The sequence below is a fragment of the Serinus canaria genome, chromosome 2, assembly GCF_022539315.1.
Source record: "Serinus canaria isolate serCan28SL12 chromosome 2, serCan2020, whole genome shotgun sequence".
In the NCBI taxonomy this organism is placed as follows: Eukaryota; Metazoa; Chordata; class Aves; order Passeriformes; family Fringillidae; genus Serinus; species Serinus canaria.
This window is the reverse complement of record NC_066315.1, coordinates 60,893,975-60,911,534: the sequence shown is the minus strand read 5'-3', so window position 1 is coordinate 60,911,534 and position 17,560 is coordinate 60,893,975. Positions and strand designations below refer to the sequence as shown.

Here is a 17,560-nt window from a genome sequence, read left to right as displayed (position 1 = left end):
GTAGAAAAAATGCTTTGAGATACATAAAAAACTGGCTTTATTTATGCAAAATTCAGTTTTCTATCACAACGGAATATTTTATGCATGCATTCTAGTGCTCTTCTATATTTAATAATCTGTGAATAAAAACTGGTATTGCAAAAAGGGGTTAACATTAAGTAGCATGCTGCTTGACCAGTTAAATCTGTGCATATTAGTTGTACCTTAATTATGATTTGCTCATATGAACATTGCTCTTGCTTGTTAGACTGCCTGAGAATGAAGAGTATTTAAATGCAGACAGATCCACACTCAATCTTGTGCTGAGTGTCAGGCTGTCAATTACTTACAATACTGTCTCATCCCAGCAGTCCTTTGGAGCTGGAGCTTCTGGTGAATTACTAGCAGAAAATAAAAATCACCAGTAATTGAGCAATATGTTAAAAGAATGGGAAATGCATATATGGGATAGTGCATTTGTGCTAAATAAAAGTAGGATTTTTTATCAGTTGCCATGCACTTCAAGGCATTGAGGTAGAAGCTATTGTCAAACGTAGAGCTTGCATGACAAAGTGTGCCATCTTCTTTTAATATTTCTGCATTCATTGTTAAACAAATAGCATCTCACTTTCCTAGTTATTTATATTATAATAAGTAAAGTTCTACCAACTACTCTCTGTACTTTTTCAAAAGCTTCTATTTAGTTTAGATGCATAAACCCTTTTGTTTTCTTTGATAGATGAGCTGTCACATTCCCTGTGCTTTGCAGCATCATCTACATAATCTTCAGTAAGACTGCTTGCTTCGTTAGGCTTTGGCATTTGTTAAAAAAAAAAGGTTGATTTTTTTGGGGTGAAGATTTTCTTTAAAAATGAGAAAAATAAAATATATTGTGTTCTAGAAATTTCAATAAAACTGCGCAGTAATATTTGCTTTGTGTTGTTGTACTACTGTTAATTAAGGAAAAGATGTAAAATCTCTTCTCATTCTTGGATTCAATTGGTTTAGCTCTGTTAAATGGCAAGGGTTACTGAAAAATGTAAATTCTGTGATATAAATCTCGTTGTTATGGTTTCCAATATTTTTATTTTGTTTTACTATGAAATTTAGATCAGTTCACAAAAGAAAGTGATAGTATTTGCCTAAAGGTTTAAGTTTTAATGAAAACCTTCCACTGTTTTCCTTCCACTGGAACCTGCTAAAGCAGTTGCTATTTTAGATATTGTACTTGCTTGTTTGAAATGAAGGAAAACAATAGAGAGGCTCCCTGGCACTGCCCTGTCTTGGCGCAGATGAACTCTGGAGGGGTGTGCAATTCATTCTATGTCTTCCTTCTGAGCAGAAACCATCAATTCTTTTCCATCCTATGGGACTCTCATTTTTGAGCTGGAGAACAAATTCCTAGTGTGGATGAAACTAGCAATTCATTTTACTCATTCAGCTTTCTGAAGACAAAAAGGTAGTGTGACAATCCTACTTGCCTATTGTGTGTGCCTCTCTATGCTTTAATTAATTTTCAAGGTTTTATTAGCATAAAGTATGATTGAGACAGAGAGTTATTTAAAGTAGCAGTGTGCTGTTGCAATACATCACCTTTTTAGGGACCTTCCCAATAGGTGTTTCTAATACATATTGAAAAAAGGAGTATTAATTTACTTCTGGAAAAAAATATTTCATTTGAAGAGTGCTTAATGATGAGAAATTAGGGAGAAAATTTTTTTAAAAGTGTATTTTCTTGCATGTCAGAATTAATAATTTCAGAAGTAATTAGTATTAGCTCTTTGGTTGGCTGGTTTGAAGTCATTAAACCATCGCTCTAACCATTAATGAAATGTACACTTCACCTTAATATAAATCAATTTTTGGACAAACAGCACTCTGAAGCTCCACAAAGGTTCTTTAGGATTGTGACGATGGCTGCAGCAGCAACATTAACAGTTCTCATCTTTGAAAGCACTGAACCATTTTCCTGCATGGTGCACAGAAATTAGTGAGGTATAATGCTGAAGGTGTCACTGAATCAGCTCTGTTTTGGTGAGGTGGAGACTCAGATGAGCTTGGGCTCATGGCTCATCACAGCCTGAGTAATAAGCAATCCACCCAATGGAGATGATGGTGCTTAACATTTTACCCAGTGTAAAGTCAGTCTGCTTTAATATTGGAGGCAAATTGTGATAGGGAAGCCAGCTTACTTATTGTGATAGAATTTCATGAATGAAGGTTTAAGGTGTCTGTGCTGAGAGTTACTGGTTTTGTCAGAAAGTGTGAATAAATGATACTGTACAAGAAATTTCTTTTTATTCTTGAATATAACATGTATACTTAGAACCATATCCACCTGTTAACAAAATAGGAGAATTCTTGATATTTTTGTATTTACAAAAATAGGTACCTAGGTTTAGAAAATTAGGTACCAGGCGAATTTGGTGCTGTGTGTTTCCTTTGTGCACTGACTCATAGGAAGAGATGTGAAAAATTTCAGCTGAAGCTTTGGACTGTGAAATGCAGTTATTTTATTGTGATATTATCTGAATTTCACTTCTTTTGCAGGAACTTGAGTTAGCTTGTGCTCTTGTTTAATAAAGGAAGATGCGGCAAGCTCTTCAAGGCACATTAGGTGGTTTTGGTATGGCATGGTTTGCCATGTTTTTTTTAAGAGATTAGGCTTAATACATATTGAGCTGTGAGGGAGGAGAAAGTTGCTTAGCTAGCCATGGTCTGTCTGTTTTCTGAGGCTGGAAGGAGTAGAGAGATCCCACACCTAGGAGAACAGCTGGGAGCAGCTAGGGCTGAGCACATGACTCTCACGGCTCGGTTTCCTATCAGCAAATCACAGCTTGCAGTCTGGTTTATATCCACTTCCTAGGGTGGCCTGAGCTAATACCAGTTTTCTGTTTGGTAATGTAGAAGGCATTTTTCCCATATGGCAAAACAGATTTTTGCCCTCCATCTGGCAACCCAAAGATTTGATTTTAAGGTTCAAATTACATTGGCTAGAATTGCATGGGCTTTTAACTGCTCCAGTGTGACCTGCCTTTATCCTAATGACAGGATAAAGGATAAAGACCTGAGCATGTCATGTCATGTTACATGGGGTAGGGTTGCCTCTAAGCTTGACTATCTGTGGCTTCAGCACATCTCCCCCAGTTCATACAGATGAGGGAGAGGCACTGCCTTCTGACCAGTGTCCTCAGGGACATCCCACATGTTCTTAGTTTTTTAAAGCCCCATTGCTCACAGGGGTGGGAAGTGGGGGGAGAGTTCCCTCTTCATTCGTTTTAACAGAACTGCTGTGGGTTTTCCAGACTGGGTCATAACTGTGTCATCATTCCCGTGCCTCCATCACAAGATCACATCTGTTCCTGAGCTGCACTGCAGCAGAGGAATTTATAAAATGGGCCACAGCCACTTGATTTTCATCCAGACTGTGCTGGTGGTAGCACCGCTCAGCTTCTGAAAGACAACAGTCAGCAGACACCCCTCGTGACATATCCCAAACTAACATCTGCCACAAAGGGATGAAGTTTTGAGGGAGTGCCATTTTGTCATGTTTCCATATGGACGAGGATTTCTTTGGGCTTCACTGCTGGCAGAGGACGAAATCCTTTTGCTAGCAAGCAAGCTATTCACATTACCATGACTCAAACACAAGACAGAATTCAAATATCTGGATTCTTGCCTGCTTTAGGTAAGGGGAAAGAATTGCTGTCTGAACAGCTTGCTGGTACTGACATAAAGATGCACAGATATTGATGTTTATTGTCTCTGCAATTTTCTATAGTTGCACATGGTGTCATTGCAAACAGGAGGTGTGATTTTCTGGTTAGATGGTTAAATTTGTGTATTGTAATTGCTAGGATAAAATACTGACTGGATAGAAATCTTCCTGGTAATGTGCTTTGTGTTCTAATGTACTCCAGCTGCTAAGGACTGGAAAAATATATTTCATATGTGATCAGTATCCTTAAAGGATGCTTCACATACATGGTTATTTTCCAAATGTAGTTGACACCTATTTTTGTAGAGGCAGGTTAAAACAAATTGTGCTACTTTTTGACCTTTTAGTTCCTACATGATAATTCATTTTTGTGTAGTGCATCCCTTCATTCATAGACACATGATCAGATTCCAGGGAATAGCGAGAAAAGGCAATCAGCCGTTTCAGTCATGATGAAAGACAGAAAGTTTCTTTCACAGTGATATAGTTTCAAAATGTTGTTCATTTATTGTTTCCAGATGGAAATAAAATTCTAGATTGTTTTTTTTCTAACTGAAATATGTATTTATACTTAGTAATTCAGAGCACTTCAGAAAAAAATAAATGTATATAATTATAAAAAAACAACGGAAAATAGATGTTAAGCTTAGAATGTTGAGACATGGTGAAGTAAAAATACGCATTAGCCCATGAGGTCCTTCAAATACTCTTTGGGATATTAACTAATAGTTTTATTCGGTGATGAAATCTGATATTCTCTGTGCAATCTGTAGTATGGGAAAATCTGTCAGCATTGACTAAGTATGACTATTAAGTGCAGAGTAGTTGTAATTTAATCAAACCTATGTGGCAAAGGATTTAGTGTTATTTTAGTGGTAGGGAGGATGAAAGATAAGTCTTACGTTAAAGCTACAGGTCAGAATGTGATATTTTTATCTGAACAGTGCAAAATTTGGCGGAAGATTGATTTATCCAGATTTCTGATGCAATCAAGCAAAGCTTTTGTTTATTCATTATTCTGTTTCCTTCTGAATGGCTCACTCAGAGTTTCTGGTTATAAAAGGTAAATTTGAGACCACCAGCAGTACTTAGAAGTGAATGACAATGGAACAGTGGGTCATCAGGTGTTTCTGTCTTGTGTTTGGTTTGTGTTAATAATTTCTGTTGTGCTAAATTCACAAAGTTAATCATTACAATCCTCAAGTACCTGCTGGGAAATCAGTTTATCAGTAGGATCTTTGATTCAAAGCACACGCAGTGCATTTGGTGTAGCTTTATATGCAGAAAGCAAGTAGAGAAAGGAGTTCACAGTATAAAGAGCTGTTTGCAACCTCCTCATCTCTAGAAGGAGCTTTGAGTGTCCAGAAGATCCCTGAAACCCATGACCACAGCAGCTAGGCTGTGTTAGTGTTCCCAGACAGACCATGTGTGTATTGCATGTGAATTTCTGATACACGTGGCAAGCAATTTACTTTCTAAAAAACGCCAGTTCTTTTAATATGGAATATCTTTCTGAACCAAAATGGTGCAGTGGAATAGTCAATAATGTTTTTGAGCTTACAGCTGTAGCTTTTACTGTGTGCAGGGATCTGTAGGGATAGTTGAAATGTTCAGTTAATTAATGCCAGGTATTTTGCATCTCACTGGTACAGAACCAAGGGTAATTACTTTAAATTACAACAGTTGTGTTCTTAATCTTGAAAGTTATCAACAACAGTGATCATGAAAACATATGTTTTCTTTCTTTTACATGGGGGATAAATAGAGGAAGAAATAATTCTGATTAGTCTTGTTTAACACTGGCTGGTGGTCAACACTGGTTTAGTTCCTCTTACAGGAAGTGCAGTCAAAAGCTCCCTCTTGGCCACCTCCCCCTGGAAGAGATCAACTGTGAGACCAGCAGGATTCTGCATGTTCCTGTCAGACCAGCAGCTGGTTGCTTTGGGGTTGGGTTGGGTGCTTTGTTTTCTTTTTTTGAATCCTCTGAGTAGGAAAGCTCTATTGAGATTTTAGAATTTGGTTTTCATTCTTCATACTTCACCATAACATTTTCGTTGTTAAAGGTGAATATGAGAAATAAAACCAACATTTTCATATAACTACAGAATTTCCACATTTGTGACTTTAAAAATCAAAACTTCGTGGTAAAACAAGGTAGGGTTTTTAAAAATCTAATATTTCTATCACAAACAAACAGACCCAGTGAATCTGTTTGGTTTTTGTTCTGTCAGATGATTCTCACCCTTACAAAAGCTGGAATAAAATAACACTTCCATATCTAGGAATTCTAATACATGATTTATTCCTCTCAAAAAGAATTCACAAACTGATCTCATATTAAAGAGTGTTATTCAGAAGATGCAAAATTCGAGAGGAATGGCAAAGAAAATTTTTTCCTATGTCATAGGGCAAGTTATTTTTAAGAACTAGGCAGATTTAGAAGCATGTTATGAAACATGACTTTCATTGATTCCTTGTATCATAAATCTGTTTTTGAAAACTGAATAAAGTACTTGGAACCAAGAGATAAGCAGAATAATAGGCTTGTGGTCCATAGCTTAATTTTCAGCTCAAATTTTGTATTTTAGAAACATATTTAGTTACTGATAAATAGAAAAGTCAAAGATGACTATGAGGGTGCTTCATATAAATTGCATTTGCAATATTTTCTAAAGCTTAAAAAAAGAAGGTTTCCCAGTTTTAGGTACTTGTTCTGTACAATTTCATTTTTGAAAATATATTGTAGCTGAATATCTACAATTACTAAGAGCACGGATAAGTACAGTTCCATTTGAATTGGACACGAAATCTCTGTGGATGCATGGTGGCCTTTTCTTCACTCTTTTTTCGTGACACCAGCTACCTCCAGCTTCCACTGAGAGCCAGGTTCACTGCACACAGCCTTTCTGGGTATCAAATTGTGTGCAATTCTGTGTATCAAATTGAGTTTACATACCTGAGATGGAGAAGCTGTTGCCTTGAATAATGTAACCACTTCTCTGAGACATTTATGTAATAGGATCTTAGACAGAAACTTTCAAAACTGCTTCCAGAAGGGATTTGATAGAGTTTCGGGTTTTGTACACATCTGTTTGTCAGATGAAAAGTGAGTATTGAGAGAGCAATTTTTCTTCTTGTTCTAAAAATCAGTGCTTTTAAAACCTGAGTTCCTGCAAATGAAAAGGCATGAGGATATCTGCCTTCTCTTTGAACAATCTAGGGCAGGCTTTTAGAAATACAGAGAGAAAATCTAGATGCGTGACTGATATTGCTGATTAATGGTCTGGAAGAATTTGTAAATAGTTGCAGCTTAAAAAGTAAATATGGCAGCAGTCTGTGTTGTCAGTCAGAGTCTCTGTGCCATCAGAGAAAACAGGAGAAATGGCCTTAGTGAGCCTGACTGGAGCACACACAATGCACTGGTAGAGGAGCAGTGCTCAGTCCCAGGCCTCTTCCTGTATGCCCACAGCTCAGGGAGAAAGGGAAAGCCACGTGTGAAGACTTGGTTGTTCATGGAATATGGTTCTTTGTCCAAGTTCACTTATTTGTTGCAGGACAAAGATTAACGAGCAGTATGGTACCATATTGCACACAGTCTCCATGCTGGTTGGTTTCAACTTTAAAAAATACTTAAACTTTGTTGCTTGACTATAGGTCCTTAATTGGTTAAATAATGCAAATGAGAGAAACTGGACCACCTTATTCTATTCTCTGTCTCACATTCCTTTCCCTTGCCAAGCCTTTGTTGGGAGGTTGGTTTGGCTTTCATTAGGAGGTTTGGTTTTGCATTTTGCTCTTACCTTTCCTTTTTTTTTCCCCTGACTTTTTGCTTTTGTACAAAATGTATCACATCCTGTGTCTCCTTCCAAGCTGTCACTCCAGTTTTAAGCTGCCCCCTGGTTAATTCTATTCATATTGTAGCCAAGCACTTTTAATTTCAGTCCTTTTCTCTGAAGTAACACAGGCAACATTTCAGACCAGTATTGGAACGTGTTTGCAAGTGATGAGGTTTTCCTTAATTAGCAACTGGCTGACTTTAGGGATGCTCCAATTACAGACATTCTCATTTTGGTATCTGAGAAGTTACTTCATTCCAACAAGAAAGCAACTTACCCTTGCCATCTTCTGAAAACAGCCACTGTCTGAAATCACCATTTTTCATAATACTTTGTCTCTAAAATTTTCTTTTGATTGTGTAATCAATACTACAAAGGGAATGTGATCCCTATCTCAAAGGAAATTCGATTTCATCGCTTTCTTCGTATTTTCTCCTAAAAAAATTGCTTTCAGATATTTTCACTAGTCCCTACTGTTTCAAACTGGGCTTGGGCAATTTAGTATTGTTTGGGGTTTAGAAGTATTACTGCTGATACTTACCCCATATATTAATCTGAATTTTCTGTATTATTTTCATAATGCTTTACAGCTTTTTTTCTTTTTATAACTCTTAGGAAATGGCCAAGATTCTCAATCATCCAAGGGTGTATGCTTTTCTGCACATACCAGTCCAGTCAGCCTCTGACAGTGTGCTCATGGACATGAAAAGAGAATACTGTGTGGCAGACTTCAAACAAGTAGTGGATTTCCTTAAAGAAAAGTAAGTCTACTAATAATTGAGAAAATGACAGTGTTGGGTTTGTTGCAATGTCAAGAACATGTGGCTGAAAACACAATTGTTTGCAACTTCATAATTAAGGTATGAAAAAAATGAGGTCCTTTAAGCTTTCAAAGTCTTTGAGTTTTCTGTAAGCCCCTTGATGTGGTTGGCCCCTATGCTCAAGCTTTTATAAGCATCTTAAATCTCTGCATGACATGCTTTTAATTTGTCAATAAATTCCTAATCTTTTTCAAAAAATGCATTCTTATATGATTTTTTTATACATAAACTACTATATATAGATTGCTTGCAGTTGGAGTTACTGAAGTCGTCTTTAATGTGACTTTTGAGCATTGCACACTTTGTGTACAGGAGCTAATCTAGCTCCAGCAATTGTAAATGGCTTGGTTTTGTGTTTGTTTGTTCTAATAAGTATTTTATGTCCTATATTTTATGTAAATTTACGTCAATATAGTAACACTCTAATCTTGCTTAGGGGACTGATGAGTTCTAGATTAATTTCAAAATTATTTCCCTTAACAACAGAGCTAATTGTGAGAAATGAAAGAATGTATCGTTAATGTATTTGCTTATGCTGACACCAAGATGAAAGTTGCATCCACCTGCAAAGCTTTTGTAACTGCAAGTAATAATTTCATAGTCAAGGAAGTATTATCTTAGCTTTTAAAAAGTTAATAGTGACATATTTTGATGGATATTTCTGCACTGATTGTCAAATGTGCGCATGTGTCTGGAGAATAATTTCTGACACCTTGTTTGGCTACTTTCTCTCTTTCTGCTTCCTTTATTTGTGTGTTTATTCAATGACTTAAGGCAGTGACGTTGTTCCTTTGACTCCTACCTTGCATTAAAATACTAATACATCAAACCAATCAAACTTTCATAATCAGTTTTTTGTGATAATTGAAAAAATGAGAAGTCTGGCTATGTAAAACATGTCATCTGATAGCTGTGTGGGAATTATAATATGTAAGAAAGAAAGCCAACTGTGACACAATAGAATTTGTTTTGCAAGCTGAATGTGTAATTTATAGGACATTCCTATGCATCTAGAACAACTGATGGAAATGGGGCTGCTTTTCTTCATACAGGTTGATTTGCATTAATTTTCCACCACAAACAATGCCCATGAATTCTTGGCACTAAATTTCATGTGACTATGGATCAGTGTTAGTTTTTAATTAACAGATGTATTGTATTCCCACGTATCTTAAGTGGAGCTCTGTCAGTTTATATCTTAGTTGACTTGAAGTTGATTCATTATTCTCTTCAGTAGTTTTAGCATTGGAAGCTATTATCATAACAGCAGCTGGATTTTCGATAACCCAGTATAGCTGGCACATGTTGGGGCATATGGGGATTTATTAAATCATTCAGCTCTTGCACACAGCAAAGAGTGAATTACTTAATACCCAAATTTAAAACAGCTGGTCACTGAGCATACAGTAATGTATGTCGTACGTCTTTTTCCAGGGCTTTTTTGTAGTGAACTTAACAAGGAAGAAAACTGGTTTGATGTCTTGATTTTAAAGAATAATAAAGGGGTTTTTTTTCCTGCTTATTAAGAAAATACCAAATTATCTAGTAGTTCCTGTTAGAAAAGAGTTTTCAGATATTAAGATGGAAAAATCTTTGTACCATATGGCAGCAGGATAAAGAAGCCATGCAAGGCAGAGAAAATGTTTTGGATATTTGAACATGTGCTCATCTGTAAAATGCAAGGTTTTTTCTTTGCCCTTAAGAGCACAGAGTCTTCGTTTGTAGACTTTACTCTTGTGACAGCAGCCAGCTATAACATTCTCATGTAGATACTCCCATAAAGATCTCAGCACAAAATTTACCAGAACTTAACATGGCTGCAGACAAGTCCAGAGCCTAGAGCCAGAATAGCTAAAAATAAATATGTGTTTAAACTACTTTAATAGCCAAAAGGGATTATTTCTATCTCCCATTTATCAAAAAGGTAAAATAAGCCAAAGGTAGAAGCCCCTATATCTCCTTTCTCTCTTGCTGGGGCTATAAAATCATCTTGAAGCTTCCTACACAAAATGTACAAGGACTTATCAGTAGATTCCAAATGTTACCTTTGTCTCTAGAATATGATATCTGCTCTAATAATAAGTTCACTGGAGGTTTTATTAAAGCAATAATTATATAAGCTCACCCACTAAAGAAGTAAAGCCACACATCGAGGAATGTTAATGGTTATCAGTTAAGTGTTTAATACCTTGCATTCAAACATCTAAGCACATAAAATTTAGTCCAGCAAGTAAGAATGAAAGGAAAAAGAAACAGCCACATCATAATTTTTGTTTTGGAACCCCAAAGATATACCAGAACACCTTATAGAGAAGTTAGAGTTCTCCAAGAGTACTCCAGACAGAGTACTCTCTATATTAAAACTCACTTTTTAAAAATAATGGAGCGTTCTTGACACTCTGTGTCTGTGAAGTTAGAAATGCCACATTTTTCCTCTTTTTGAGGACTCTCTGCTGGCATGAGCAATAGAAATGAACTTTAAAAATTAGTATTGATGTTCTAGTGCTGGCTTTTGATATGCAACTCTTTGTATTTCAGAGCCATTCTCCCCAGCCATGTGACAACATTTTTGGTTTACTATGAAGATCAATAGCAAAATGCATATAATATAAAGCAAGAAAGGCAAATCCATTAGACCATTAGGTGAAAAACTGAAATACAGAAGGCTTCTTTTATGCTTTTTTTTTTAGAAATTCCTTCTATCATATTTTGCACTTTTTTGCACTGAAATTTCAGTAAGTTTGACTATCCAGGAAAATACCTTTGGGCAGTTGATATGCCGATCTTCATCTATCTGGAAATCTAATATGTAGATAGAAATATAGAGATATATTTCCTGAGAATTTATTTTTAAACTGTTCTAGAGAGCAACAGCATAAAGTGAGGATGTACTGATTAATGTAGAGGGTGTGTACAGTCTGTAGGAATTAAGTAAGGACTAGTGTCCTGGTCTATGGTCTCTGGGGACTAATAAAGTAGTCTGCAGGCACTATTCACAAGACTGATTCCTGTATGAGTTTGAAAATGAATACAGGACTTCTAGAAATTGCTGCTAAGTGAATTTAATCCAGAGACAAATTTAGTCTTTTATCAGAAAGTCTTCTTTTTGGTGTCATTATATCAAAATGTGAGTTGTTTTTCAAGTGATCTCAACTTTCAAGATTCAGCATAGATTATATTTCTGAAAGGTGATGTTTGTAGTTGCAAAAAGAGCAAGACAGCTTTAATTATCTTGAAGTTCTGAAACTTAATCCCCTGAAATTTACTTTTGATGATAAAAGCAAACAATTGGAATGTATTTGAGTTAAAGAAACCTGAGATCTGAATGTCATATTTTGTAATTGCTTGAATAATCAGCAGTGTGAATATATACCCATTAAAAAGTCCTTAGACTGGTAATGTGTTTTCCAAATTTACTTTTGTTGCCCAGACTATATTCTCTCACGTTTTTTGAGAGAAGTGATTCCGATGTTCATCAAAATTTATATTTATGTCTCCTATCTATTACTGCTGCTTGATAAGAGACTTTTAAACCCAAAATCTAGACAAATAGAAAAGTAGGGAAATTTAGAGCTAGACTGAAAAACTATACCTTTCAGTTTTGGAAAATAGCATAATTCTGAGGAAAAGCTGAGTTTGCCTCCCAGTTTGTTTTTGTTTGTGTCCTGAGATAGGAGCATAACGTTAATTGTGGGTGGCTGCTGCTGTTCATTTGAGACTGTCTTGTAACTCAGGCTGGAAACATCTGAGCTTTCCAATATCATCAGAAGGCCAGCAAATTTGGTCTGCCAGCAGAGAAGCCACAGCTCTGTCAGGCAGAAAGTTCTGGGGTTTCTTTTCACTGGTTCTCCCTTTTCCATTAAAATCAGACCTACTCAAAAGCCTCTCTGAGCCTCCATTACTTTTTTCTGTAATCAAGCCTTGATTTTTCAGCATAGGTAGATACATAATTACTGTGGTTGGAAGAAGGCAGCAAAGGACCTAAACTAGTAAATGTGTGCAGTGGAAAATAAATCACAAACTTGGAAGGAAATTATTCACTCAAGTTGAAACTGAAGACCTAATTGCCTAGTATTACAGACAACAGCCTGATGTCCCAGGAAACTAGAGATATTGTCCAAATTGAGAGAAGGTGTTCCACAGTCCTTTTGGGACAGCTGGCTTCAGCAAGGCTTCCTTCTTCCCTGACATTTACTGAAAGGAGAATCGGAGAGCCATGAAAAGAGTAATTTTAAAATAACCATTGACTGTTTTTACATACCTTTTTCTACTCACTTTCAAAATGCAGGTAATTATAAAGTAGACTTTATCAACTCCCTCACTCTTTTGCAATGTGAATGCATTTCATTTTCTTTCTCAAAATGCAGTTCTGTTTCTCAAAGAGAGACGTTGTTGAGCTCATTTTGCAGACATGCAAATCGTGTCCCTAACAAACCTTGACAAGGCTTTCAGATTTGGGCTTTTTTTAATGGGTTTTAGCACATCTGTTCTGTCAGTCTGACTACTGCAAATGCAAATGTCATCTGTTTAAAATCCTTATTACCTTCTCTGCTAAGAAATTGCTGAGTGTATTTGGTACTTATCTGTAATTTTATACCTCAGTCTCTAGACTCTTCTCTCTACTCTGTCTTTTGTCTGCTCTTGGAGTCTGAACTAATCACTTTACTAAACGTGTCTTTTTTTTTTTTTTTTCTCTTATGTTTTAAATTAATTGAGTGCCTTTAAAAGGTATTGAATTAGCACCAAAAGCTAGAGCGTGGGTGTTTTCTATCACATAGTACAGAGGTATATTCACGTCTGTGTCTAGACTTGACCCTAGTGCTTCAAGGTATAGCTTTTGATGGACAAACTCCTTTTTATCACAGGATTAATTGTCTTTAATTGTCTTGAAATTTAAATTTGGACTTTGGTAGGTTTATAACCCTTCCTGCCCTGCATTTGATTGACAAGGTCTTGGAAAGAGGTGCAAGTAGGCAAGAGGTTTCAATGGTGCTGAGCACTTCCAGGTCCATTAATTTCATTAGGATATTTTGAACATCAGCATTCATCAACCTACATTTCAAAAGTATGTTTTTCTTTAGAACTGACTGTGGAGAGACAAGCATTAGGTATTTCAGGATAGCTTTTTTTTTTTACTAATTAATTGTAACATGACTTCAACCTAGCTAAATGTTGTTTTAGGAAGGCAGTCTTTACATTCTGGCCTGTACAGAACTTTGTCTTTTTCTCAGCTAATGCTACTGCACCCTTACTTTTTAGCAAGGAGATATACTTTTCCTGGAGAGGGAATGGAAGGCAGGAAGGCAATATCTGCAGCTTCCTAATCTTTGTCTTCACTGTTCTACAGATTGTAATTCAGGTTTTGGTTAGTTCATGGAGAGACCTCTTTACTGCCATGATTTACAGGATTAGATCTTTTGCCACTTTATAAATTACTAGTCACTGTTTAGTAGCCATAGTCTTTCATGCCAGATGCATCAGGGATATTGGAGTTTTCTGGGCTGTCAACTCTCAGTTATCCTGTTGTTTGTGCATCTTGTCAGTTCATGTGTGAGGATGGACACATAAAAATATGGAAGTCCCACGTGAATCACATGATGTGATGTTAACATAACATAATTCCAAATTTACTGACTACTTTGAAGAATAGTTGATGTTAAATGTAACTTCAATCTGTTTATTTTGGGGGAAGATACTGTATAGGAAACTATGATTTCAAAATTTCTATGCTCTGTAAGTTTTTATATGAAGTCTCTTTGGATTCTGGATCACTTTAGGTCTGCATACTGACCTGTTGAAGCAGAATGTGCGTGCTTATGGGTACTCCCATTTTACAGCATTGTCTTCTAAATAACACACATATTTTTATGGAGATAAGAGACCCATTATGAGAGGGTTAGTTTGGGTTTTTTTTTCTCTTGGTTCTTAGGTTACTATTCAACTCCCTTAGTAAGAACTAGAGGGTGAAGCCTGGGAAATAAAGTGCCCAGGATGAGCAAAGCTTGCTGAGTGCAGACTAAGGGGGTACACAGGGCATTTGCCATTCAAATCCTTTGAGGTCACAACACTGTGGTGCTCTGCTTTGGCCAAAACTTGGAAGAATCATTTTTTAGTTGGTTGTCAGAAAGAGAAGATATGTGCCCTGTTGAAATGTAAAAGCAATTTCATCTGATTAGTGTACTTCCCTTACAATCTGGCTTACTCTTTTTGCTAAATACAAGTAGTGAAGCTGCTTAGAGTGATACTCTCTGTATGCAGTTATGATTAGGCTCTCCTTTTTCTGGGCAGCCTCATCTGCAGTTTTCTTCTGTAAAATCCTAATGTGGGAGTATTGTTAGATGATAGAGTAGAAATTAGTAAAGTACATCCAATTCAGTTTCTTTAGCGTAGCAAGATGGTATCTTTTTTCCTTTTTTCTTTTCCCCCTGAAGGCATGTGAATGTGTTCTTTGGAAGTAATGATATAAAATCTGTAATAAGGATATAAGGAAGGAATGCAGTAGTGGAAATAAGTTTTCAACCATTTAATATTTATGAGTTTAAATTCTTGTTTGTACTTATCGGGATACTAAATTTCTCTAGTGTTTTAAGGAAAAATAACTCAAATCACTTTGGTTTTTTCCTGAATACTTATTTTTGTTGTGTTTCACTTTCTTGAAACAGAACCTGGGAGGGTAGTCTAATTTTTTTAAACAATAACTTTACTTAATATCAATTTGCTTTATAGCAGATAGACTAGGCATGTAATTCTCAGTTTTAATTTGCTCCTGAGCTTTTAAGCATATCCAAACATATATTAAGATGTATAAGTATTTGTGATAGCAAACTCAGTAGTAATTTGATAGTACAGATATAAATACAAGATATGTGTACACCTTGTAGTGCTCAGATGTGCATCAGAAAATTCTGATGATGGCATTAAATTTTCATATTTTATATGTTTCAGAGAAGTATTTGTTCATTTCAGTGCATATTTTTTTCACATTTTTGCCATAGTACCAAGTAATGAATTCATTTTGTAAGCCATGTTATTCTGATCACATAGGACAATGTGGCACAAAGGAGTTTTGGGTGAAGGTGGTAGCTGGCCAGCTGATAAGTGCTGATTGAATCTACATTTGTTGAACTTTTAGGGAAAATAAGTTGAAAAGAATGAAGAAATGAAAAAGGCAATATTTCTATAGCTGTTTGGTACCTTTAGTGGTTATTTTTTAAACACTAAGTGCTTAAATGAAGAAAACTAGGAAACAGAAATATACAAAGCCTTTTAAACCTCTTTAAAAGTGTAACTATCAAATTAAAACTGTTGCATTCAAGAAGCGTGATAATTCTGCTACCCAGAGGTTTTGTCTGTGTATTTATTTGGGGACAGTGGTACAGATTACTTTAGCTAAGCTCAAATTTGTGTTCATGTGCATCTTGTGTTGGTCTATATATTGTATTCAGGAGTTGATGATTCACCTCCTTTTTAGTGAGAATGAAATTTATAGTTGTAAACTTAATATTACATGGCAAAATAATCACAGACCTAAAATCTTGATAGGTTTGTGCATAAGACAAATATCTGACTGTAACAGATCAAAGTTTATTTTCCATAGCTGAACCATTTATCTCATGAACTTATAATTATTTTTGTCTTTCTATTTTGCTCCTCATCATTATGTAAAGCTGTCATTTTGTTTAGTAGGAGTAATTGACAAAGTACAGCTGTTAAATTTCTTCATAACAGGAGGACTGTATTACAAGTATGGTTATATGTAAACGCACAAGAGGCAACGTAAATTTTTCTCAATCCACCTATTGGAAAATTGTAATTCAGATTCTAGTTCAAGCTGGAAAATGTTAGTATGTCCAAACACCTTTCCCATAGGAGAAGAAAAAGCTAGAGTGACTGATTGTAAGCCATTTTGTCTTGAGTCTGGAGAAAATATTTGTTACCAAAACCCATAGGCCATAGAAGTGAATTATCTTATGGTTTGCTGGGTCATATGCCTCCCAGGTTGGCCTCTGGAGGAGCCATGGCCCTCAGCAGGAGGGGCAACTCTGAGACCAGAACACAGCTCCATACAGAGCTCTTGCAGTCAGCTCTGGGTAATACCTTTTGGACATCTCAAACCCCAACAAATGTCAATCAGTCTTCTAAAAGAAGCTTTATATTACAGGAAAATACTGATCTCTCTGAACTGTTTATCTCCCTTGAAGGATTGTTGTTGAGACAAACTTCAACATAAGCCTCCAACGTACTACAGAAGTGGTACAGACTTCTGAAAAATGTTTTGTGTGATCGATCATAGAGCTGCTGCTGAATTTGTGTGTGTGTGTGTGTCTGTGTCCCACAGTTGGTGTTTAGCCACTGTGCTTGGTGAAGGGAAATCTACTGTCCCAGACCCTGCAGAGTGAGGGAGGCAGACAGACAGACTGTAGAGTTCAGGTTTGAACAACAGACTGGCACAATTTTTCCACTGCAGTGACACAACACTCCTGACTTCAGGTTTGGGGAGTACCTGACTCACATACTCAACCCTAGAAATGGCTAAGGCAGCCAGCTGGACTCCCAGCTCTGACCAGGGAAGTATTTTTCCATGTAGAATACTCTACCCCTGCAGGCTCCCTCACTACCACAACCTTGCCACACAAACCAGTACCCCTTTCAGTGGGAAAAAGAATTCCTTATTGCCATTTATCATAACATAGTGAAGAGATCAGTTAGTGCTTTGCCAGAGTATTTCAGAGTGATGCACAAAAAAAAAGTTCTAGTTGTCTGGTTTTTGTCTTCAAAAATGTTAAAATTTATATAAAAGATCAGATGTGATTTTTTTTTTAATTTACAGTCCTGCTTTATGTCTTAAATATCATATGTAGTTAATGGCAGTAAGTCATAACATGCTTTTCTGCTGCTGGTTACCTTAGATCATACAGTTTTATTTTCTACAGAATGCAGATTTGTGAGGTATTTTGAGAGTTTTCATCACTACAAGAATAGAAGAAGCTGAAGTCTGTCTCTTAATGTATGTTTTCACAAAATACAGCTTTTGCTTGACAGCATTTAAGTGAAGTACAGTAATTATGACATTAAGTGATGAGATAATATTTCTGTGTTTTCATTAATAATGCAAATAAACATATTTTTTTCTTAAGGCAAATGTTCAAATAATTCCTAGGAACAAAAAATTGTTTTGTTGATTGAACTCAATGTGCATTGAAACA

At 36.2% G+C, this 17,560-nt stretch overlaps 1 protein-coding gene across 2 annotated transcripts in view; it reads left to right on the top strand.

Moving 5' to 3' along the window:
* The window catches only part of CDKAL1 (CDK5 regulatory subunit associated protein 1 like 1), a 378,008-nt gene that overhangs the window by 239,888 nt on the left and 120,560 nt on the right, over positions 1 to 17,560 (top strand). For both annotated transcript variants that reach the window (XM_009093895.4, XM_030241687.2), the window contains exon 11: positions 8,149 to 8,294. In XM_009093895.4, the coding sequence (XP_009092143.2) occupies positions 8,149 to 8,294 (146 nt within the window). The remainder of the gene's footprint in view (positions 1 to 8,148; positions 8,295 to 17,560) is intronic.